The sequence below is a fragment of the Antechinus flavipes genome, chromosome 6 (genome assembly GCF_016432865.1).
Source record: "Antechinus flavipes isolate AdamAnt ecotype Samford, QLD, Australia chromosome 6, AdamAnt_v2, whole genome shotgun sequence".
Lineage (NCBI taxonomy): Eukaryota > Metazoa > Chordata > Mammalia > Dasyuromorphia > Dasyuridae > Antechinus > Antechinus flavipes.
Genome location: NC_067403.1, coordinates 61,315,357 through 61,340,993, shown reverse-complemented (window position 1 = coordinate 61,340,993; position 25,637 = coordinate 61,315,357). Strand labels below are relative to the sequence as shown.

The window sequence follows — 25,637 nt, the reverse complement described above, 5'->3', positions numbered from 1 at the left end:
TGAAAGATATCTTGAAAACTCCCAAGACTATCATTACCATATATATCAATGTACCTAGATAAAAGAAAAAAAATCATTCAAACAACCAGAAAGAAAGCATTTAAATATCATGGAGCCAATCAGGATCACACAACATTTAGCAGTTTCCATTTGAAAGAACACATAATGCTTAAAAGTATGATATTCTAAAAGGTTAAAAAAAATCTAGAAATACAAACCTACCAAGCACAACTGCAGAAAAGAATAGATAACTGTGGAAATTAAGACATATAAAAATGATCATACAAAGAAACAGTTTTATATTGGAAGAGGAAATGGTGAGCATGATAAGCAAAGTTTGACTTCTCCCCCAAATTGATTTAAAGTGTGTATATGTGTGTATATATTTACACATATGTATGTATATATGTATATGAATATAATATTCCAGAGGGCGAAATAGTTAGGAGTGCAACATGCAACACATTATGCTATTTGGAGTACTATTGTGCTATAAGAAATAATGAACAGGAGTATTTCAACTAAACCTCTCCAGATTTATATAAACTGATGCTGAGTGAAGTTTGCAGAACAGGAAAGTATTGTACATATTAACCACATGATTGTTTGATGATCAGTGATGATGAAGTTGGCTCTTCTCAGCAATATAGTGATCCAAGATAATTCCAATAGATTTGGGATGGAAAATGTCATTTGCATCCAGAGAAAGAACTATGGGGATTGAAGACACATTAAAGCATATTATTTTCACTTTTTTTTCTTTCTGTGTGTCATCACTTTTGTTTTGATTTTTCTTTTATGAAAGAACTAATATGTTTAAAATGATTGCACATGAGCAATCTATATTTGATTGCTTGATATCTTGAGAAGGGGGAGGTAAGAGAGAAAGAGAGAAAAGTTTCAGGATACTATAAGAGTGACTGCTGAAAACTATCTTTACATGTAATTGAGGTGGAGCCAAGATGGTGGAGAAGGCACTTGTGACTTTCTAAACTCCTCTCATGCCCTCACAACCAACATTAAATTCAGCCTCAAAATTAGTGCTTGACTGCTAAAATTCATGAAGATTAGAAGCACAACAACTTACCAGTCAAAGACAATCTGGAAGATCACCAGAGCAGGTTTGTCCTGAGGGGTGGGAACAGACCAACACAGAAAGGGAAATAGGAGAGACGTGTCCTGAGCACACCAGGGATGGGGATGACCTCTGTGGCTAGAAAAGTTATAAAGATGACTCTGCCATAGGCTGACCTCTCTGCCTTGATTATAAAGCAGTAAACCAGCAAGGAATTTAAAGCCAAAGACAAAGGGTACTATAAAAAATGCCAGAACCTAACAAGATCTGGCTATACCCATCCAAAACTGGAAGTGATTCAGCACTGATCACAGGACAGCTGTGCAGCTGCAGGCAGTTATAAATCTGCATGGCAGGGGGGCATAGCCCGGAGGGCACAGCCTGGGGCAGCCTCTAATCTGCACAGGGGGGCTCAGCCTGGGGCAATAGAACTTTTGCAATGCCACCATGCTGCCCTGGGCAGGGACACTGATGGTCCCTTTGGGATTATTTGCTGGTCAGCCCCTAATTCCCACAGCTCTACTGAGTGCTTTGGTCTGGGATAGTGACACTTTTACTGCTCAGCTTCTAGCCCCAGGGTGGTCATTAACCCGCACAGCAGGGTTCTTCATAGGGTACTTCTGCAGCTTGGCCAGCCTGAGCCACTTCAAGTGGGGAATGCTTTCTTTCTTTTTTTTTTCTTTTTTTTTGAACTGTCAAAGTTGAAAACCTACTGTTTATTTTCTGTAACACAAAGTAATTTTTAGCATTTGCTTTTTAAAATAATATTGAATAATTGGGGACATACAATAGAAATGGGCTTTAAGATCAATAGTGTCATTCATTTCCAGGTTTGCTTAATGTTAGATTCTATAAACAAGGAATATTAGCCATCTTTTTTGATTATGTTGCAACACTGATCATGTGCCTTGATAAGAAGGAACAATTCATTAAATAGCATGATGACATCATGTAGGAAAGACTTTGGATTGTCTATTTTAAAATCAATGTAATAGGCAATTAATAAAACTTAATTTTAAGCGCACTTCCACATGCTTTGTCTATAATATAACAAATTTCCTAGCTTTCTTGCAATACACTAGACTCACTATCATTTGGCTGAATATGCACTTTCCCCCAAATAAATATTTAGTTCAAAACAAAACAAAACAAACTCAGAAAAACAAAAATAAAAAATTCCCACCAACCTAAAATCTCTACCCTTTCATATACTGACAAACAGGATTGGCTACTGAAACAGTATATTGCAAGACACGTGAAGACAACATACAGTGGCATGAGTTTTGTTTTTTAATTTGTTGTGCTGTGACTAAAGTAAAGTTCTCAGGGCTGCAGTTAAAACATTCCAAGTTCTCCCTTCCATCTTTATTGATTCTCAAGATTTTGCACAGAAAACTCTTTGGAGGCTAGAACAGCAGTAATTGCATCACACTGTTTCCAGGACTTCAAGTTTTAAAAGCAAACTGTTCAAAAAAGTACAGTTCCTGATTTGAGTAGATGCAGGGACAAAAAAAAGCACATACTTGAAGATTACACGGGCTACAAATGATGGCAATATTTTTCCTTGGGAAAGTACAGTTTGTTGGTATTTTTTAAAATACTCAAAAAGGCTCAACTTCAAGCAGTAATAAACACAAGCAAAAGTGATTTAACCCTTAAAATAAATATTCAGGAAAACCTCTCTGTACATATAAGTGAAAGAATATGTAACACTTTCACGTGAAAAGAAAAAAAAAGAATTTGTTCATACAAGCAGCTGAAATCTGCTGTTCCAGCCCTAATGTCTCCAGGAAAGAAGGGAGGCACAAACACGGATGACTACTGTAGCTCACTATCTTATGGTCTTTTTTGTATAGGGATATCATCACCACCAATTGTTATCCCTTTTGTTATATTTATTAATTATTATTATTTTTTTTTACAGCATGCCAAATCCTTTGGCATATGTGATGGCCTTCAACAATCTTTCTTTAAGTTTTTCTTTGCTGGAGTATTCCGGAAGCAAAAGGACATTAAAGCAAGTGTGAGATGTAGGCAACCTTTCTGTGTCTGGGCCATTTTTGGCTATAATCATCTTTAATTTTCCCAGTCCTCCCACGGGTGCTCTGTCTGTACCTGTTGTAAAGTGCAAGAAGAGTCTTTTCTGCTCATCTGTAAATGAATGGACGATTTCCCAGAACTCTCTAATAATAAGATAGTGCCTGTTATAGACACCATCATATTCTGTGGTTTCTTCTAATGCTTGGAAGTCTAGATTCCGACTTCCACAGATAAGCAATTCAATTTCCTCTGGTCTGAATAAGTACTTCAAGAGAGACTCATTGGTTACCATATGAAAACCTCTCCGAAAGGCTTTGAACTGCTTTTCTACTGACTTGTTGAGAATGTAGTCAGCATAGAGACTGACAAATTCCTTCCTGTTTTCATTTGTAATGGGAATCTTATCGCCATTTTCCTTTAGATCATACATCATTGGATTACCAAAGAGATCTGTCTGAGATATTTGAAAAGTGATCATCATGTCATCTTCCACACTTCCCTCATACTCCAGCAAATCTTTTAAATTCTGATAGAGAACTGGGTGAGAGTCTGTCAGATCATGGAAAGTTCCTTTTTTCCCCATTAGTTTCCTGTAGACAACCATGGGAAAAATGCACATCCAGTATACAGTTATTGTAAATAGCCAGACCCAGTACTATGCCAATCAGGGTAAACTGATCCTCAGTTTCAAAAGAGGATGGATTAAACCAAAACAGTTTTGTAGATTCATCATATGTGAACATACCAATATCTGGATTGAAGATTTCTTCCACAACTAGCTGAAAAAATTCTTTGGAAACACCTCCTTCATCAACTCCTTGTTCTCCTTCAAATTCCACATATAATTGCTTCTTCGAGTCTGCAGGATTCTCCACGGCAATCATCTCTAGCCGGACAAGTGCATCATCTATGATATGATCATGTCTGACTTTGAGTCTTAAATATGGATCCAACTATTGTCCTTGAACTAAGCTGTAGAGTACAGTTATGCATTGTTCACTGTACATGTGGATTCTATTATCATAATACAATCCCAGGTTCTTGGTGACAGCATTCAATATAAAGGGACAAGTCATAAAAGAGAATTTGTTTTCTGTTTCGACCTTGAAAAAAGTGTAATCTTTGTCCATTTCTAGAACATCATTCAGTGGTTCATTAATAAACTCTTCAAAAGGGATAAGTGGTTTTCTGCAGTCTATAGTTTTAACACCAAGTTCAGTTTCTAGTGGGTGGGGAATACTTTCCCAGAACACTCACATCCCTCGCTGCTCTTTGTAGCAGGTTGGCAGGACAGATACCTGTCCATACATCTATTCCTATTCTGCAGAGGAAGCTAGTAACCTCCTGTTCCTGAAGGCAGACTCTTCAGGCTTTTAAAAAAATGAGTAAAAAATCAAAAGGACAATTAATAACTTCTATACAGAAAGAGAGTAGGTTTTCAACACTGACGAGACTAATAGCAGACAATATCTAGATAATTGTTGGTCCCCAACACAAAAGTCTCTCCTAGAAGAGACTATTAAAAACCTTAAAAGAGAAATAGAAGAAAAATGGGGAAAGGAAAGAGAAGCTATGCAAGAGAGCAACAACTTCCTGAAATGTGAATTGGAAAAGGAAAACAAAAACTCCCAAGAAGTGCAGGGAAACAAAATTTGTGAATTAGAAAAGATAAAGAATTCCCAAGAAAGTAGGATCTGTGAAGTGGACAAAGAAAATAACTCACTAAAAAAAAAATTAGTGAAATGGAAAAAAAAATAATAATTCCATAAAGCAAAATAACTCATTGAAAAACTCAATTGGATATATACAAAAAGAAGTAAAAAATAAAATAAAATAAAAAAGCTAATGAAGAAAATAACTCACTAAAATCAGAACTAAACAAATAGAAACGACTGATTCATTGAGACATCAAGAATCAGTCAAGGAAAATGAAAAAAAAAAAAAAATGAAAGATTAGGAAGGAAAACAACATCAAATATTTACTTGGAAAAACAGCAGACCTGGAAAATAGATACAGGAGAGATAACCTGAGGATCATTGGACTTCCTGATAATTATGATGAAAAAAAGAGCTTAGATACTGTTTTACAGGAAATCATCAAAGAAAACTGCCCAGAAGTAATAGAACCAGAAGGTAAAATAGGCATTGAAAGAATTCATCAAACATCTTCTGAAAAAGACCCTAAAATAAAATAAATAAAATAAAATAACATAAAAACTCTGAGGATTATTGTGGCCAAATTTCAGAACTATCAGACAAAGGAAAAAATATTACAAGAAGCCAGGAAAAAAATAATTCAAATGCTGAGGTGTCACAATAAGGATCACTCAAAATCTGGCTGCCTCAACATTAAAGGATCAAAGGGCCTGGAATCTGATATTCCAAAAGGCAAAAGAACTTGGAATGCAGAAAAGAATAAACTACCCAACTAAGCTGAGCATTTTCTTCCATGGAAGAAGATGGACATTTAATAAAACAGAGGAATTCCATTTGTTTCTAAGAAAAAAAACAGACTTAAACAAAAAATTTGATCTCCAACAATAGGACTCAAGAGATGCAGAAAAAGGTAAAAGGAACTCTTGAGAACTGTATTTCTGTTGTGGATATATGTAAAGATCACATGTATAATTTGATTTTACTGGTATAACATAAAAATGGGAAGTAGAAATGGAAAGAGGATAGTGTCAGAAAAAGGGAAAAGGAGAGTTAAAAGAGGGAAACTACATCCCACGATGAGGCAAAGGAAACCTATCATATCTGAGAGAACTTAGAGAGGGGGAGGAACATTGTGTGAATCTTACTCTCATCAGAGTTGGCTCAAAGAGAAAATAATTGACATATTTTTTTCACAGAGAATCTTCTCAGACATCATTAAAAAGTGGGAGAGGAAAAGGGAAAAGGAAAAAGAGCAATAAGGGAAGGGTACAAGAAAGGGGAAGGAACTCAAAGGGAAGAGGGATGGATCCTAAAGAGGGAGAGCTCTGTGATGCACGTGGGATCCATAAGTTTAACACTAGGGGAGAGGATAAGAGAGGTGTAAGAAAAAGAAAAGCATAATCTGGGGATATTATGATGGCAGGAAATACAGAATTAGTAATTGTAGCCATAAATATGAATGGGATGAATTCTCCCATAAAGCAGAGGCAGATAGCAGATTGGATCAAAAGTCAGAATCCTACAATATGTTGTTTACAGGAAACACATTTAAAGCAGGGAGATAAATACAGAAAAAAGATAAAAGGCTAGAGCAGAATTGATTATGCTTCAGGTGAAGTAAAAAAAGGAGGGATAGCTATCCTTATCTCAGATCAAGCAAAAGCAAAAATAAATCTCATTAAAAAGATAAGGAAGGAAACTATATCTTGCTAAAGGGTACTATAGACAATGAAGCAATATCAATATTAAACACATATGTACCAAATGCTATAGCATCTAACTTCCTAAAGGAAAAGTAAAGAGAGTTGAAAGAAGAAATAGACAGCAAAACTATAATAGTGGGAGATCTCAATCTTGCACTCTTAGAATTACATAAATCAAGCCACAAAACAAATAAGAAAAAAATTAAAGAGGTGAATAGAATGTTAGAAAAATTATATATGATAGATCTTTGGAGAAAACTGAATGGTGACAGAAAGGAGTATACTTTCTTCTCAGCAGTTCATGGAACCTATACAAAAATTGACCATATATTAGGATATAAAGACCTCAAAATTAAATGCAGGAAAGCAGAAATAGTAAATGCTTTCTTTTCAGATCACAATTCAATAAAAACTACATTCAACAAAAAGTTAAGGGTAAATAGACCAAAAAGTAATTGGAAACTAAATAATCTCATCTTAAAGAATGATTGGGTGAAACAGCAAATTATAGACGCAATTAATAATTTCACTTAAGATAATAAAATTAATGAGACATCATACCAAAATTTATGGGATACAGCCAAAGCACATAAGGGGAAAATTTATATCTTTACAGGCTTACTTGAATAAAAGAGAGAAAGAGAAGATAAATAAATTGGGCTTGCAACTTAAAAAGCTAGAAAAAGAGCAAATTAAAAACCCCCCATCAACTACTAAACTTGAAATTCTAAAATTCAAAGAAGAAATTAATAATATTAAAGTAAAAAAAAAGAACTATTGAATTAATAAATAAAATTCAGAGTTGGTTTTATGAAAAAAACCAATAAAAGAGAGAAACCTTTGGTAAATCTGATTAGAAAAAGGAAAGAGGAAAATCAAATTGTTAGTCTTAAAAATGAAAAGGGAGAACTTTCCATCAATGAAGAGGAAATTGGAGCAATAATAAAAAGTCACTTTGCCCAACTTTATGCTAATAAATTTGATAACCTAAGTGAAATGGATGACTACCCCCCAAAACATAGGTTTCCCAGATTAACAGAGGGGGAAATAATTTTTTTTAATTTATTTTTAATATTTTATTTTATTTTATAATAACTTTATATTGACAGAATCCATGCCAGGGTAATTTTTTTTTTACATTATCCCTTGCACTCGCTTCTGTTCCGATTTTTCCCCTCTCCCTCCAACCCCTCCCCTAGATGGCAAGCAGTCCTATAGATGTTAAATATGTTGCAGTATATCCTAGATACAATATAGGTGTGCAGAACCGAGCAGTTCTCTTGTTGCACGGGGAGAATTGGATTCAGAAGGTAAAAAACAACTCGGAAAGAAAAATAAAAATGCAAATAGTTCACATTCGTTTCCCAGTGTTCTTTCTTTGGGTGTAACTGCTTCTGTCCATCATTTATCAATTGAAATTGAGTCTTTGTTAAAGAAATCCACTTCCATCAGAATACAACTTCATACAATATCGTTGTCAAAGTGTAAAGTGATCTCCTGGTTCTGCTCATTTCACTTAGCATCAGTTCATGTAAGTCTCTCCAAGCCTCTCTGTATTCATCCTGTTGGTCATTTCTTACAGAACAATAATATTCCATAACATTCATATACCACAATTTACCCAGCCATTCTCCAATTGATGGACATTCATTCAATTTCCAGTTTCTAGCCACTACAAACAGGGCTGCCACAAAAATTTTAGCACATACAGGTCCCTTTCCCTTCTTTAGTATTTCTTTGGGATATAAGCCCAATAGAAACACTGCTGGATCAAAGGGTATGCACAATTTGGTAACTTTTTGGGCATAATTCCAGATTGCTCTCCAGAATGGTTGAATTTGTTCAGTTACACCAACAATGCATCAGTGTCCCAGTTTTCCCTTATCCCCTCCAACATTCATCATTTTTTTTTTCCTGTCATCTTAGCCAATCTGACAGGTGTATAGTGGTATCTCAGAGTTGTCTTAATTTGCATTTCTCTGATCAATAATGATTTGGAACACTCTTTCATATGAGTGGTAATAGTTTCAATTTCATCCTCTGAAAATTGTCTGTTCATATCCTTTGACCATTTATCAATTGGAGAATGGCTTGATTTCTTATAAATTTGAGTCAGTTCTCTATATATTTTGGAAATGAGGCCTTTATCAGAACCTTTAACTGTGAAGATGTTTTCCCAGTTTGTTGCTTCCCTTCTAATCTTGTTTGCATTAGTTTTGTTTGTACAAAGGCTTTTTAATTTGATATAATCAAAATTTTCTATTTTGTGATCAGTAATAGTCTCTAGTTCATTTTTGGTCACAAATTTCTTTCTCCTCCAGAAGTCTGAGAGATAAACTATCCTATGTTCCTCCAATTTATTCTAGTTCTTTATGCCTAAGTCATGGACCCATTTCAATCTTATCTTGGTATATGGTGTTAAGTGAGGGTCCATGCCTAATTTCTGCCATACTAATTTCCAGTTATCCCAGCAGTTTTTATCGAATAATGAATTCTTATCCCAAAAGTTAGGATCTTTGGGTTTGTCAAACACTAGATAGCTATAGGTGACTATTCTGTCTTGTGAACCTAACCTTTTCCACTGATCAACTAATCTATTTCTTAGCCAATACCAAAGGGTTTTGGTGACTGCTGCTTTATAATATAATTTTAGATCAGGTACAGCTAGGCCACCTTCATTTGATTTTTTTTTTCATTAATTCCCTTGAAATTCTCGACATTTTATTGTTCCATATGAATTTTGTTGTTATTTTTTCTAGATCATTAAAATATTTTCTTGGAAGTCTGATTGGTATAGCACTAAATAAATAGATTAGTTTAGGGAGTATTGTCATTTTTATTATATTTGCTCGGTCTATCCAAGAGCACTTAATATTTTTCCAATTATTTAAGTCTGACTTTATTTGTGTGGAAACTTTTTTGTAATTTTGTTCATATAATTCCTGAGTTTCCTTTGGTAGATAGATTCCCAAATATTTTATGGTATCAACAGTTATTCTGAATGGAATTTATCTTTGTTTCTCTTGCTGTTGGATTTTGTTGGTGATGTATAAAAATGCTGAGGATTTATGGGGATTTATTTTGTATCCAGCTACTTTGCTAAAATTGTGAATTATTTCTAATATCTTTTTAGTAGAATCTCTGAGGTTCTCTTAGGTATAACATCATATCATCTGCAAAGAGGGATAGTTTGGTTTCCTCATTGCCTACTCTAATTCCTTTAATCTCTTTTTCGACTCTTATTGCAGAGGCTAGTGTTTCTAATATGATATTGAATAATAATGGTGATAGAGGGCAACCTTGCTTCACTCCAGATCTTACTGGGAAGGATTCCAGTTTTTCAGAGGGGGAAATAAATGGCTTAAATAGTCCCATTTCAGAAAAAGAAATAGAACAAGTTATCAGTCACTTCTCCCCCCAAAAAAATTCCTAGGACCAGATAGATTTACATGTGAATTCTACCAAACATTTAAAGAACAATTAGCCCTAATACTATATAAACTATTTGAAAAAATAGGGAAAGAAGGAGTCCTACCAAATTCCTTTTATGACACAGACATGGTATTGATACTTAAACTAGGTAGGTTGAAAACAGAAAAAGAAAATTATAGACCAATCTCCCTAATAAATGTTGATGCTAAAACCTTAAGTAAGATTAGCAAAAAAAAAAAAAAAAAAAAAAAAAAGAGCTACAGAAAATCATCCCCAGGAAAATACACTATGATCAATTAGGACTTATATCAGGAATGCAGGGCTGATTCAACATTAGTAAAACTATTACTATAATTGATCATATTAATAACCAAATGAGCAAAAACACATCATCATCTCAATAGATGCAGAAAACACATGTGAAAAATCCAACATCCATTCCTACTAAAAACACTTGTCAGTTTAGGAATAAATGGACTTTTCCTTAAAATAATCAGTAGCATCTATTTAAAACCATCAGTAAGCACCATATGTTATGGGGATAAACTGGAACCATTCCCAATAAGATCAGGAGTGAAACAAGGTTGCCCACTATCACTACTCAATATTGTATTAGAAATGCTAGTCTTGGCAATAAGAGCTGAGAAAGAGATTAAAGGAATTAGAGTAATTAATGAGGACATCAAATTATCACTCTTTGTTGATGACAAGATGGAATACTTATAGAACACCAGAGATTCTACTCAAAAGCTATTAGAAAGAATCCACATCTTTAGCAAAGTTGCAGGATACAAAATAAACCCACATAATTCATCAGCATTCTTATGTATCACTAACAAAATCCAACATTTAGAATTACAAAGAGAAATTCCATTTAAAGTACCTACTGACAGTATAAAATATTTAGGAATCAATTTGCCAAGGGAAAATTAGAGACTATATGAGCAAAACTACAAAACCCTTTTCACACAAATAAAGTCAGATCTAACCAATTAGAAAAACTTTAAATGTTCTTCAATTGGGCGAGCAAATATAACAAAAATGAAAATACTGCCTAAATTAATCTATTTATTTAGCACTATACCAAACAGACTCCCAAAAAACTATTTTAATGACTTAGAAAAAATAACAACAAAGTTCATATGGAAAAACAAAAGGTCAAGAATTTCAAGGGAATTAATGAAAAAAAAAAAAATCAAATGAAGGTGGCCTAGCTGTACCAGGTCTAAAATTATATTATAAAGCAGCAGTTACCAAAACAATTTGGTATTGGCTAAGAAATAGACTAATTGAACAGTGGAATAGGTTAGGTTCAAAGGACAAAACAATCAATAACTTTAATAATCTAGTGTTTGACAAACCCAAAGACCCCAGCTTTTTGGATAAGAACTCACTGTTTGACAAAAATTGCTGGGAAAATTGGAAATTAGTATGGCAGAAACTAGGCATTGACCAACACTTAACACCATATGCCAAGAAAACGTCAAAATTTGTTCATGACCTAGGAATAAAGAATGAGATTATAAATAAATTGGAAGAGTATAGGATAGTTTACCTCTCAGACATGTGGAAGAGGAAGGAATTTATAACCAAAGCAGAACACGATATCATTATTGATCACAAAAGAGAAAATTTTGATCATATCAAATTGAAAAGTTTTTGTACAAACAAAACAAATGCAGACAAGATTAGAAGGGAAGCAATAAATGGGAAAAACATTTTTAAAATCTAAGGTTCTGATAATAATCTCATTTCCTAAATATATAGAGAATTGACTCTGTAAGAAATCAAGCCATTCTTCAATTGATAAATGGTCAAAGGATATGAACATACAATTCTCAGATGAAGAAATTGAAACTATTTCTAGCCATATGAAAAAATGCTCCAAGTCATTATTAATCATAGAAATGCAAATTAAGACAACTCTGACATACCACTACATACCTGTCAGATTAGATAGCATGACAGGGAAAGATAATGCACAATGTTGGAGGGCATGTGGGAAAACTGGAACATTGATACATTGTTGGTTGAATTATGAATACATCCAGTCATTCTGGAGAGCAATTTGGAACTTTGATCAAAAAGTTATCAAACTGTGCATACCCTTTGACACATCTGTGTAACTTATATCTCAAAGCAATTTTAAAGAAGGGAAATGGACCTGTATGTGCAAGAATGTTTGTGGCAGCCTTCTTTTTAGTGGCCAGATATTGAAAACTGAGTGGATCCCCATCAATTGGAGAATGGCTCAATAAATTGTGGTATATGAATGTTATGGAATATTATTGCTCTGTAAGAAAATACCATCAGGATGATTTCAGAAAGGCCTGGGGAGACTTACATGAAATGATGCTGAGTGAAATGAACGCTACATCTTTATCACTATATTCTTTAACAACAATACTATATGATGATCAATTCTGATGGACGTGGCCCTCTTCAACAATGAGATGAATTAAATCAGTTCTAATAGAGCAGTAATGAACTGAACCAGCTACACCCAGGGAAAGAACTCTGGGAGATGACTATGAACCACTACATAGAAATCCCAATCCCTCTGTTTTTGTCCCCCTGCATTTTTGATTTCTTTCACAGGCTAATTGTATACTATTTCAAAGTCCGACTCTTTTTATACAGCAAATTAACTGTTTGGACATGTATACATATATTGTATTTAACATATACATTAAAATATTTAACATGTATTGGTCAGCCTGCCATCTGAGGGAAGGGGTGGAGCGAAGGAGGGAAAAAGTTGGAAATAAAGATTTTGCAATTGTAAATGCTGAAAAATTACCTATGCATATATCTTGTAAATAAAAAGCTATAATAATAAAAAAAATCACAAAAATGTTAAAGATGTTATCGTGCTATTGTCTTCATCTGATTCATGAATATTCATGAATCAGGGTGAGAATATAAAAATTTACTTTCAAATTTGAGTGAAATATCATTTATTAAATACTTATGTGCCAAGCAATGCTTTTGATTCAATTTATCCCTCATTTACGTGGGAAGAAACATATATTTTAAGGTTAAAATTTAAAATATAGTAAAATTTGTACAAGTAACATTTTCCTAATTCTTTTTCATAAATCTTACCCTTTTTGAAAAATATAGGAATCATTTTGTTAAAATGTGTTAATTGAATTTAGATCTCTACTCCTACTCTTAGCCCCCACAAAATGGGGAATACCTTTCACATGCATTATCCCAGTGATTTAATTCTTAAATCTCTACTTTTCCCCCTTTAAAAAAACATATAATTGGAAAAAAAATAAATTTATATTAAGTGGGAGAAATCATACCTCAAACAATAAAGTTATTCCTTCCATGTTGTGATTTTCCCAATCACAATTTAAATATATTACAAGTAGGTATCTGAAATTAAATAGGAATTTTTGGGAAATTTTGTGAAAGCTGTAGATGACACATAAAAGACAGCAGACAACATATACCCTATGACTGAATATTTAACCCAGTTTTATAATAAGATATTGTAAAAACCCCATAGAAAGAAAAAAAAAAAAACAAAAAAACAACATACTTTCCTGACACAAAAGGAGGGACAGAAATTTTTATGCAGATTTTTCAGATCATAGGGGTGCCAAATCCTTAACTGCTACAATGTGGAAGAGATAACAATATATGTTAAGGTCATTTGTAGCTTTTTGTTAATTCTTTTCATTGAGTTATGAATGAATATTTACAGTCTCTTCATAAATTTGTTTTTCCTTCTTACTAAAAGTTATTACTCTTTTGATTCTGTTTATTTCACTCTGAATCGATTCATAAAAATCTTCTCAATTTTTAAAAGAATAATGTTAAAGAATGCTACCCTCCTCCTAATTATTAGTTAATTAAATAAATATACAGAATATGATGCTTATTTTTGTCATGAACAAAGTAAAAACTTATTTTGTTTCACTTATCATATATGTTAAGAAAATCACAAAAAATTTTGTTTGATTTTATTCTTTCAGCGTGTGTTGAAAGTAGATGAGATAAAGAAAAAATGATGCTTTTGATTTTTAAAAATCTAATTAAAATTAAAGTGATCATTAAAATATTTTTCACCTGCTTAGGAAAAATCCTTGCAATTTTACAATATCGCATTTCTCTTAGTTCAATGAGGTCTTGGACTTAAGCTATCTTTAATGTATTTTTCCATAAACAAACAATTACAGAGGAATTATGAGAATTTATAAATCACATGGAATTCAGCTTTGAAATCATGGTTTTTTATAGTGAAAGTTTCATATTTTATTTTTTTTTAATGATTACCATTTATTTATTTAGCGAGGCATTTGGGGTTATGTGATTTGCCCAGGACCACACTGCTATAAAATGGTAAATATCTGAAGCTGGATTTGACCTTAGATCCTCTTGACTCCAAGTACATCTATCTAGGTTCCTGGAATTTTATTTTAATGTACTAAATTTATTTTGAAATAATATTTTGTTGATTTCCTTAGTATCCACGATTTAATCTTTTATCTACAGAGCAGTTTATAATAATTGGCAATCATTTTTTTGATCTGCAAAAAAAAAAAAAAAGTATGCAAATAGAAGAGTGTGGCTAAATTTTATTTTTTAATAGCTTTTTATTTACAAGTTATATGCGTGGGTAATTTTACAGTATTGACAATTGCTAAACCTTTTGTTCCAGTTTTTCCCTTCCCTTCCCCTACCCCCTCCCCTAGATGGCAGGATGACCAATAGATGTTAAATATATTAAAGTATAAATTAAATACAAAATAAGTATACATGACCAAACTGCTATTTTGCTGTATAAAAAAGAATCAGACTCTGAAATATTGTATAATTAGCCTGTGTAGGAAATCCAAAATGCCAGCAGGCAAAAATATAGAGATTGGGAATTCAATGTAATGGTTCTTAGTCATCTCCCAAAGTTCTTTCACAGGGTGTAGCTGGTTCAGTTCATTACTGCTCCATTGGAACTGATTTAGTTCATCTCATTGCTGAAGATGGCCAGGTCCATCAGAATTGATCATCATATAGTATTTTTGTTGAAGTATATAATGATCTCCTGGTCCTGCTCATTTCACTCAGCATCAGTTCATATAAGCCTCTCCAAGCCTTTCTGAAATCATCCTGCTGGTCATTTCTTACCGAACAATAATATCCCATAATATTCATATATCACAATTTATTCAGCCATTCTCCAATTGATGGACATCTACTCAGTTTCCAGTTTCTGGCCACTACAAAGAGGGCTGGTGTGGCTAAATTTTAAAGAAAAATGCTTTTAAAGGAATTTTTATTTGTTTATTTTTCTGTTTTCACCAGAATATGCTGTCATTTTCTATCATCTGATATATACTACATAGTTTAGCCCTAAGCTATCAGGTCTAGAAGTTATGTTGGGCTTCTTTCATCCCTCAAGACACTTACCTTTTGATTCATCATTTTCATTAACTTCTATTTTCAAGCAAAGCATTTCCCTTTAATGCCATTTATTTTTACTTCTTTTGAGTATGAAAGGGTATATTTTGATTTAGTAAACTTGCAATACAGTCATCAGTCACATTGGAACACATATTAAAATTGGCTTTTTCCTATTTGTTTTCATTTAACATAAAAAAAAGGATTTTAAAAAATAAGTATAAATTTTGAATATCCAGATGATTCTGGTAGTATAGGCTGACAAAACTAAATGGTCTCTCAGCATGTTATTAGAAACCGTGATTCAAAAATGGTTTAGGCCTCAATTAATATAATATCTTTTAATAACAAAAAAAAATCTACCACTAATTAATCTTTTATGAAATTACATATTGGGTAGACTGATAAAAGGTTATAAGGACATTAATGATTATCAAAATGCAATGGCATATTGCTTAGACTTTTCCATGATATTGGAAAATATAGTTACTTACTGACTCTTTAGAAGAAAAGAGTTTTGCCTTTCATCTGTGTAGTTGGGAAAATAGCACTTTCCTTTTATGCAAAAATATATATCAAAAATTTGTGTTTCTTATATCTCAGTTGTAGCCAAAGATAACTTTTAGATATGGTATTAAAAATTTTTTTTGAATTTCATATGAATAATCAGTGTTATCATGCATCAATCACTAAAGCAATGGGATAACTTCATTATTATACACAGAAACTTGAAAACTTAGAGACAATCCAATTTGCATATTTGATTATTATGAAAGATTATCCAGAAGTCAAATATATGATTTGATTTGATTGAATTACAGATTGCCTTATAGACTCCTTTACAACAAGATGTCTCTTATTAAAAATCAAAATCATAAAAAAAAAGTGTATGTGTTATAATTGGCCCTGCTCAATGACAATCTGATAATCATTGTGAAAATATGGTAAAATGAGTTGGTCACATGGAAATAACAAGTAATCAAAAATAAAAATTTAAAAATATATATTTTCAAATATAAATCATTTTGACCGGTGCCAGAAACTTAAATTAATAACACACACACACACACACACACACACACACACACACACACACACAGAGTTTTCAATATAAATGTTTTTTGGTAATCTTAAATATTTTATTTTATATATTAGATAGCATTGTTCTAAAATTATAGGGTTCGATACAACTCATTATCCTTGACCTTGATATACCACCACACATGCAACATACTATCTCATTGGATCTTTGATATATTCCTGAGATATAGTTGCTATTATAATCTATAATTGATGGATCAGGAAATGAGGTTGAAGTGACTTGACCAGAGTATCACAGTTAGGAATGTCAGGACCCTAGCTTCTATTTTTATCCCACCCTATGTATTAGTATCCCACTTGCTAGAACAGTTTTTTAAAAATCTTTTCATCTTTACTCTGTCTCATGGCTTTTCCTTTTCTCATCATCTCAGCTGAGAACCTTGCCTCGTAATTTACTTTAAAAAAATAAAATAAAGAAACAAAAGCAAGGACATTCACCAGGAGTTTCCTCTTTTCCATTTCCCCTTACATTATATCACCTATACTTTGCCACTCTTTTTTCATTCAATCTTTTCTCACATAATGAGGTGGCTCTTTACTTTGCCATGAAAATTTCCTTGACTTTCATAAATGATTTCATTCCATCCTCTTGTATAGAAAACTGGCCCCTTTAACCTCTTCGGTCTCCCAATTATCTTCAAGTTCTTATTTCTGAGATGCTTTCCTACCCCCTTCAGACTTGCCCATGACTCTCACATTTTTGAAAATTTTTTCACTTCATACTTAGCATCTGACAGTTATTTTTATTTTTATGGCTAATAAAATTGAGGAATTTCCATAGGGATCAAATTTTCTTTACTCAATACAGCCTGGCTTCTGACCTCATCATTTATTTCACACTGCTCTCTATAAAATCATTGTCAATCTGTTCATTGCTAATTTTAATAGCCTTTTCCTCAATCTTCATCCTACTTGACCTTCCTGCAGCCTTCAACAACTTTGTCATTATTCATCTTCTCACTTTTCTTTCTAGATTTTTGTGATATTTTTCTTACCCTGTCTCCTGCCTATTCTGTTCTTCTTTCTCAATCTTTTTTGCTGGATTTTCTGCCATGTCAAATTTTCTAACTGTTGATATCCTCCAGAGCTCCTTTTTAGGCCCTTTTTTTCTTCCTATTCTGTCGTTTTTCAGTTGGTGATCTCATCAGTTCTCAGATTTTGATTATATAATCTCTAATATGAAGTGAAATTTCTAATATATATAAGCAACCTCAATGAATCTGGTGACTTTCAGTTTCACTTCTCTAACTACCTATTAGGAATGTCTAATCGAATATCCCATAAAGATCCTAAACTCAACATGTCCAAAATTGACTTCACAATCCTTCTCCTGAATTCTTTCAATTCCCATCTGAAATCTCAACTTCTACCAGAAGTTTTCTTTACATTTCTACTTCCAATTCCTCCCCTGTTAATTATTTTCAATTCAGACTGTATGTAGATTTGTCTTTCTTTCTTTCTTTTTTTTTTTTTTTTTTTGTATCCCTAACACTTAGTACAGTGTCTGATGAATAATGGGCACTTAATAAATATGGAGACTTTTTAAAAATAAATCTTTGACTAGGATATTGTCTTTTATTTTAATTCACATCTTTAATTCAAAAATAATTACTAAGACAATGTTCAGGATTATAGTAGATTCTATACAGGATATACATGTAATTTATAATGCAAATCCTAGAATCATGAAGCTTAGTGTCTTCTTGAGCAGCTAATCCAAGTACCTTAAAGATAACTAGTTTTCTACTTCCTCCATCAACCTACAATATACTAGGTACAGGATAGAGATGGCAGGAAACAACACTGATATGTTATTTTATGACATATAATCTTTTAAAGTATAATTGATATAACACTAAATATAATTGTGAATTTTTTCCCTTAACAACTCTATAACACATTTATTTAAACATTACCTGTGGTCTTGATTATTGATATTAAAGTATATTAGTGGTTTATTATTTGAAGAAAGGAATTAATGGTGCTTATTATTTCATGAAGATATTGGACAATTAGGATTAATTGCTAATTAATTTAGTGAACTTCAAATATCAATATTTTATCAAATATAGTTGAATTTGATGAGAAGTAAAGATATTGAATAACATCACATTCATAAACCATATTGTGATTTATGAGAAAACTTGAATTAGTATGGGGTAATTACATAAATCTCTGAAATTGAAACCCAAAAAAGTACATTTAACATATCTTTCCTTCCTATTACAATTCCTATTACAAATTTGTATAGTACTTGAAAAATGAGCTAAAAGTTGCCTGTTTAAAAATTACAAATTTTCACAGCCAATAGTAAGTTTGAATGTGTAAAGAATACTTTCACATCAGATGATATATGGTGATTTAAAAATTATTAAATTGATATAATAAAATCATACTTGCCTAGTAAGAAAGAGTATCCGAACATCTCAAACCATAATGAAATTTAGATGTTCATTTCTTCTGTGTTTTTTTAGAGCGATCTTCCATGAAAAGGTTCTGTAAAAATAGCTGTATTTTTTCATATTCATGAGAAAGAAAAATTAAAGACTGATTTCTATGCAATTTGTGATGCACAAGGTTCTTTACAGTTATTTACCATGTGAGCAACATCAGATATCTAAAGGAGTGAGACATCTTTAAGAAATGAAGAAGGGGAGGTGAACAGGGGCAATGATGGCCTCATTTATTCCCTTATATTCATCAGGTAGCAAAAGGAAGTGTGTTTTCTTTATTTCTTTCTTCCCTTTTTTTTTTTTAACAGGCCACAAGAGGAGAATTCTTTGAGTTGAACAGGACAATGGGAAGACTTTGTTACACCAGTCTCACATTGATTTCAGTCTTCAAGAAAGTCTATAATAAAAATTGAGCTTTGGCTCATTAGAGTGTCTCAGAGTGAAGCAGCAGTGTTATACTATCTCTGAATATCACTCTATTCAAACAGTACTCTTCCCATCAGTCGACTTTGTTGCCTTTAGAAGGCAATCTTCTGTTCTATTCTTTTCTTAGGCTTTCTTGTCCATTCAGTGTAACAATATCTTATGATTTATCTTACAAATAAGGTGATGCTCTTCTCCACCTGGATCTGCCTCACACATTGCTTTTTTTTTTTCAGTACATGGGAACGTAAATTGATTTCCTGCCAAATAGACTACCTCTGCCTGGAAGGGTCGGAAGCATTTGAGGATGGCACTGGTGTCATGTGATTTTCCTGAAGAAAAGAATGTTGCTGAGAATGTATTTTTGTTGTGAAGATTGAATAGGTAAAGGTGTTGTAGCTATCTATTCACAGATGACAAGCTCAGAAGCTAGACTTTTAAATAGTGCAGATTTAGTCCATAGCCCTTGGACTAGTGAAAGTATTGTAAACTTCTATAAAATGAGTATTTGAAAGCTTTCGCAAACTTATCTGAGCCTTAAAGTCACATAGTTCACTAAGGAATCAATTAAATCTCAACCATTCATGAACAATTGAAATGAATATAGGGATCATAAGTAAACATCAGAAGGTTAAAATTAGAAAAAGGAAACTTGCCTTCATACATATTTAAAAATGTGATTATGATATACAAATATCCTGTGCTATAATAATGCAATCGTCATTTTTGTATTACAATCAGAGTCTGTATGAAATACTAAGTGTCTAAGAGTTAGATACATTGGCTTTAATTCTGACCTAGGAGACATGTAGCCTAGAGACAAAGACCAAGTCATTTTTTCACTCTGTGTCTCCATATAACTTCTCAAGACTGTATTCAAGAGTAAATTCAAATCTTCATGAGTAAAGGGCTTTCTAAAGTGGGAACTACTTATACCAAAAAATTAAATGCTTACTCCCCAATGAATAGTTTTCACACCAAAATTATGCTATATCTTTCTCCTTTGTAGATGTAAATTTTATTTCAATTTATAATACACATATAATATTTATATATTCTAATGATTTATGTTAATATTTTTACCTCTGTCACAGACATATCTAGAACCCTACTTTTATTTTTTTATTATAGCTTTTTATTTACAAGTTGTATGCATGGTTAATTTTACAGTATCGACAATTGCCAAACCTTTTGTTTGAATTTTTCCCCTCCTTCTCCCCACCCTCTCCCCCAGATGGCAGGCTGACCAATACATGTTAAATATGTTAAAGTATAAATTAAATACAATATTAGTATACATGAGCAAACAGTTATTTTGCCGTACAAAAAGAATCAGACTTTGAAATACTGTACAATTAACCTGTGAAGGAAATAAAAAATTCAGTCAGACAAAAATAGAGGGATTGGGACTTCTATGTAGTGGTTCATAGTCATCTCCCAGAGTTTTTTTTTTTTTTTTTGACTGGGTGGAGCTGGTTCAATTCATTACTGCTCTATTGAAACTGATTTGGTTCATCTCATTGTTGAAGATGGCCATGTCCATCAGAATTGATCATCATATAGTATTATTGTTGAAGTATATAATGATCTCCTGGTCCTCAGAATCAATTTATGTAAGTCTCTCCAGGACTTTCTGAATCATCCTGTTGGTCATTTCTTACAGAACAATAATATTCCATAACATTCATTACCACAGTTTATTCAGTCATTCTCCAATTGATGGGCATCCACTCAGTTTCCAGTTTCTGGCCACTACAAAGAGGGCTGCCACAAGCATTCTTGCACATACATAAAACCATATTTTTTAAAGAAAAACTAATAGAAAAATAAAATTGAATAATTTAAAAATCTGTCTTTTGGTTATTTTATTTATTCAGAACTGTTCTTGTTGATTTCATTTATATTCATTATATTAAATATTTTCTTGGTTTACTTTCAAGTGATATTCATCACTTTATATAAGTGTGGGACTTGCCTATTATTGACAGTCTTTAACATCTTTGAAATAGGGATGATTCACTTACTCAACCCACACTGAGTCCAACAATTAGTATGTGGTTATAACTCAATTTCAGTGTAATGGGTATTACTTCTATAGGGAGGGATATAAATCTGTTGTTACTCAAAATGTAGTAACTGAGCCCCCACTAGTGGATTTTTCATTTAGATATCATCAATTCTTAATCATGGAATATTTACTTAAAGAAACCTAAGTGATAATAATCATAATATTTAACTCCACCCATTAATCTAGGTCATAATTTTCCACTGATATGTACAAATATTCTGAATCAGAGTTAGCACAAATTTATTGAAACCTAGCAGTGAGGTACACAAGAAGAAAAACCCCTGTTACTCAGCAGGGAGGGAAGAAGAAAAAAAAAATAGCTACTTTTGACTGAAGTTTCAATGTCCTTAGTGTTTTTATAGAATGGTCTGTAATGTCTGCCATCTTCAGCTGAGTCTTTCTCCTCTTCAGATGGACAAAGTTGCATCATTGCTATTTTCAGGCTACTGTACTGATGTTAAGTAATTTTATCAAACAACAGACTTAATTCTGAGATCTAAGGTGCTTTTTAATTCTCACTGGTCTGTGTATTGAGACAGCACAGTCCTTCAAAGAAAATCATTTCACTGAAACCTGTGATCTAAAAGCTTTCCTGGTCTCTTTCTTAGGTCAGTTTTCCTCTAAGTCCTAGAGAATAGAACAAGGTCAATTTAGGTTTAAAAATAAGCCAATTATCAGACATTAGCTGATAGAATCAGCTAATTCCACATTTGATCAATTGTTGAGTTGCCTGAATATCAGGAAGCTCCTATATATCAAAAAAAAAAAAAAGACTTGTTTAGCTCCATTTGGGATCAATAATAATAAAAAGTTATCAAACAATCCCTCTAGCAAAAAATCTAATCTGAATTAAGAGGGAGGGGAGAGATACATAGAGACAGATAGAAAGAAAGAAACATTGAGACACCGAGAGAAACACACACACACAAATGGTGAATACATAAATGCATGTGGATACCATTAAAGGTCCTTATTTGGACTTTCCAGTAATAAACTTCAAAGTTACCACTTTTGCTTATGAAGGTCTGCTTTCTTATTTCTTTCTTTCTTTTTTTTTTCTTTTTCTTTCTTTCTTTCTTTCTTTCTTTCTTTCTTTCTTTCTTTCTTTCTTTCTTTCTTTCTTTCTTCATTTTTATTTTTAAAACATATGCACGGGTCATTTTTCAACATCGACTCTTGTTTTTCATATTTTTCTCCTCCTTCCCCCACCCCCTCCCTTAGATGTCAAGTAATCCAACATATGTTATATATGTTACAATATTATGTTAAATCCTATATATATTTGTATAATTCTCTTCCTGCTGAAGAAAGATTAGATCAAAAAGGAAAGAAAATTAATAAGAAAACAAAATACAAATAAAAAGAAAGTGAGAATGTTATGTTATGATCCACACTCAGTTCCCATAGTCATCTCTCTAGGTGTAGATGGCTCTCTTCATCATAATATCAGTGAAACTTGTCTCAATCATCTCATTTTTGGAAAGAGTAATGCCCATCAGGATTGATCATCATAAAATGTTGATGTTTCTGTGTACAATGATCTCCTGGTTCTGCTCATTTCACTTAGCATAAGTTCATGTAAGTCTTTCCAGGCCTCTCTGAAATCATCCTGCTCATCATTTCTTACAGAACAAAATGTTCATATGCCATAACTTTATAAAAATAATAATTTTTTATCTTTTGAGCTGATTTTTTCTTTCCACTCATCTCAAAACTGTCTTGTGCCTCTTCAAAATAATTTTCTCTATTTTTCCTGATACAAAAGTCCTTTTGCTTCCTTTTTCAGTAAATAAAATGCTTACATAGAAAAAGAATATTATCTTACAGACATCTTTTTTTTCAAATATTTCTTTCTTTTTTTCCTTAATATGCTATTATAATCACAATTTTCATATGGTCAATTTACTTAGTTATCCTTCAATTAATATGTCATTTATTTATTTGTGCCATCTCTATGGCATATGTGCTCCAGAATGGGCTTGCTGTACAGGAATGTTTCAGACTTTTTGTGTTAAAAGTAGAAAATTAAATTCTCAAAAGAGAATAGAAAAAAAATTATTTTCTAGACAAATAGGAACAGAATATGTTTTCTTAAGTGAAGCTTCTGAAAGAATACAATTTATAAAAAGTAACTAAGCCCTTGTAATATTAAGGGAAATGAAGAAATCCAGTTGGATTACATGCTGTTCTCCATCTTTTCTTATAGAGCAAATTTTAACACGTAGAATTTGTGTAGAATCAAACTCAACATTATTTTTACTTTTCAGAAAATACTGAGTCTTTTCTGATGGTGCTAATTGTATGAGGGAAGAGGAACAAAATCCCACAAAGTTAAAACAAAAACAATTACTACAATAAAACATGAAGTGGTGCTATATATGTTTTTTTCTACCAGATATAGATTTGATTGTAAATTTATGTACGATTTCTAGACACATAAAGATTCATGAAATAAAATTTCAGTAGTGTAGGGAAAATTCAGGTGTAAAACTCCTCTCAACTAATACTTTCCCCAACTGTGCCAACACATTTAATCTGATATAATTTCTTTTTTGATGGAGTCCTGATGATGTATTATGATTATTCGATTGCTTTCCATATATTATCAAATCATTCCTTTCTTAATTCATTGTAAACTTTATCTTTGAAACAATATTGCGATTACTACTCTACACTCACCTTCTTCCTTATTTTGAAAATTTGGACATTAACCCTTCTTTACTGCTGTAGGACTTTTTTCATTCTCTATTTTCTATATTTCAAAACTCAGGATCTCTGACAAAGTTTATAAATAATATAATTTAGTCCTTTGATTACTTAGTATATTTTAGGTAATAACAAACTCACATCAACTGCTATATGATCTCTTGTTTCTTCACTTACTTTTGCCCTAGTAATACTTTTTGTCTGATAGCCCCATTCTGCCTAATTTATGCAGCAGTATTATCCCTTATTTTAATAATAGGTCTAGGTGGGCAGAGCCAAGATGGTGGAGAAGGCACACATGACTTTCTGTGCTTCTCTTATGCCCTCAGTACTATTTATTAAATTCAGCCTCAAAAATAGCACCTGACTTGTAAAATTCAAGAAGATTTGAAGTGCAGCAACTCACCAACCAAAGATAATCTGGAAGGTCACCAGAAAAGGTTTGTCCTGAGTGGCAGACCAGACTAGCACAAACAGGGATAGAACCAGAGGCTAGCATTTGGAGCGAACCAGAGCAGGGGTGGTCTTCATGGTTGAAAGGTTTAAAGAGAAGATTCTGCCATAGGCTAACTGCTTTACTTTGGTTGTAGAGTAGTGGACCAGCAGAGAAATTAGAGCCTAGGGGAGAGGGTACATTGAAGGATGCCAGAGCCTAACAGGATCTGGCTGTGCCCATCCAAGCCAAAAATGACTCAGCGTAGACCATTACCAAGCTCTGCAGTGGCATTCTGCAGCAAGGGGCTCTAGCAGGGCAGTCACAAATCTGCATGGCAGGGGCCACAGCCTGGGGCAGCCTCTAATCTGCACACTGTGGGGGGGGGGGGGAGGTGAGGGGAGAGGGGTTGGCCTGGGGCAGTGGAATTTCTGCAGCTCAACTGTGCTCTCCAGGCAGAGACACTTCTGGGTATCATGGGGGGTAGGGCAACTGTTAATACCCAAAGTGGTCTTTTGCAGGGAGCAGTGGGACTTTCACTGCTCAGCCTCTAGCCCCAAGGCAATTGCTAATCCTCACAGTGGGGCTCCTCATAGGGCACTTCCACAGCTCTGTCTCTCTTTGCAGCCCATTGGCAGGATAACTACTGTCCATCTACCTATCCCTGTTCTGAAGGGGAAGTTGGTAACTTCCTTGCCCTGAAGGCAAACCCTAAAGGCTTTTAAAAAAATGAGTAAAAAAAAAATCAAATGGATGATCAATAGCATCTATACAGAAGAGGGCAGGTTTTCAACCCCAGGAGACTAATAGTAGACAGTCTCCAGACAAAACGGCAAAGGGGGATTAAATCTGGTTCTGAACACACAAGAATATCCTAAAAGAAACGATAAAAAATCTTAAACAAGAACTAGAAGAAAAATGAGGAAAGGAAAGAGAAGCTATGCAAGAGATTAACAACTTCCTGAAATGTGAATTGGAAAAGGTAAAGAACTCCCAGGAAAGCAGAATTTCTGAACTGGAAAAGATAAAAAATGCCCAGAAAATTAGGATTTGTGAATTGGAAAGGATAAAGAACTTCCAAGAAAGTAGGATTTGTGAATTGGAAAAAGAAAATAACTGTTAAAAAAAAAGTGAAATG

The 25,637-nt window shown here is 33.1% G+C and overlaps 1 protein-coding gene across 1 annotated transcript; it reads right to left on the bottom strand.

Annotated features, from left to right (window-relative positions):
* Positions 1-2,342: 2,342 nt before the first annotated feature.
* On the bottom strand, positions 2,343-17,470 carry LOC127541393 (ubiquitin-protein ligase E3A-like). The gene is given in 3 exon segments (XM_051966677.1): positions 2,343-3,725; positions 3,727-4,354; positions 17,412-17,470. Coding segments are annotated over 3 exon segments (1,419 nt in total). The 3' UTR covers positions 2,343-2,993.
* Positions 17,471-25,637: the final 8,167 nt, after the last annotated feature.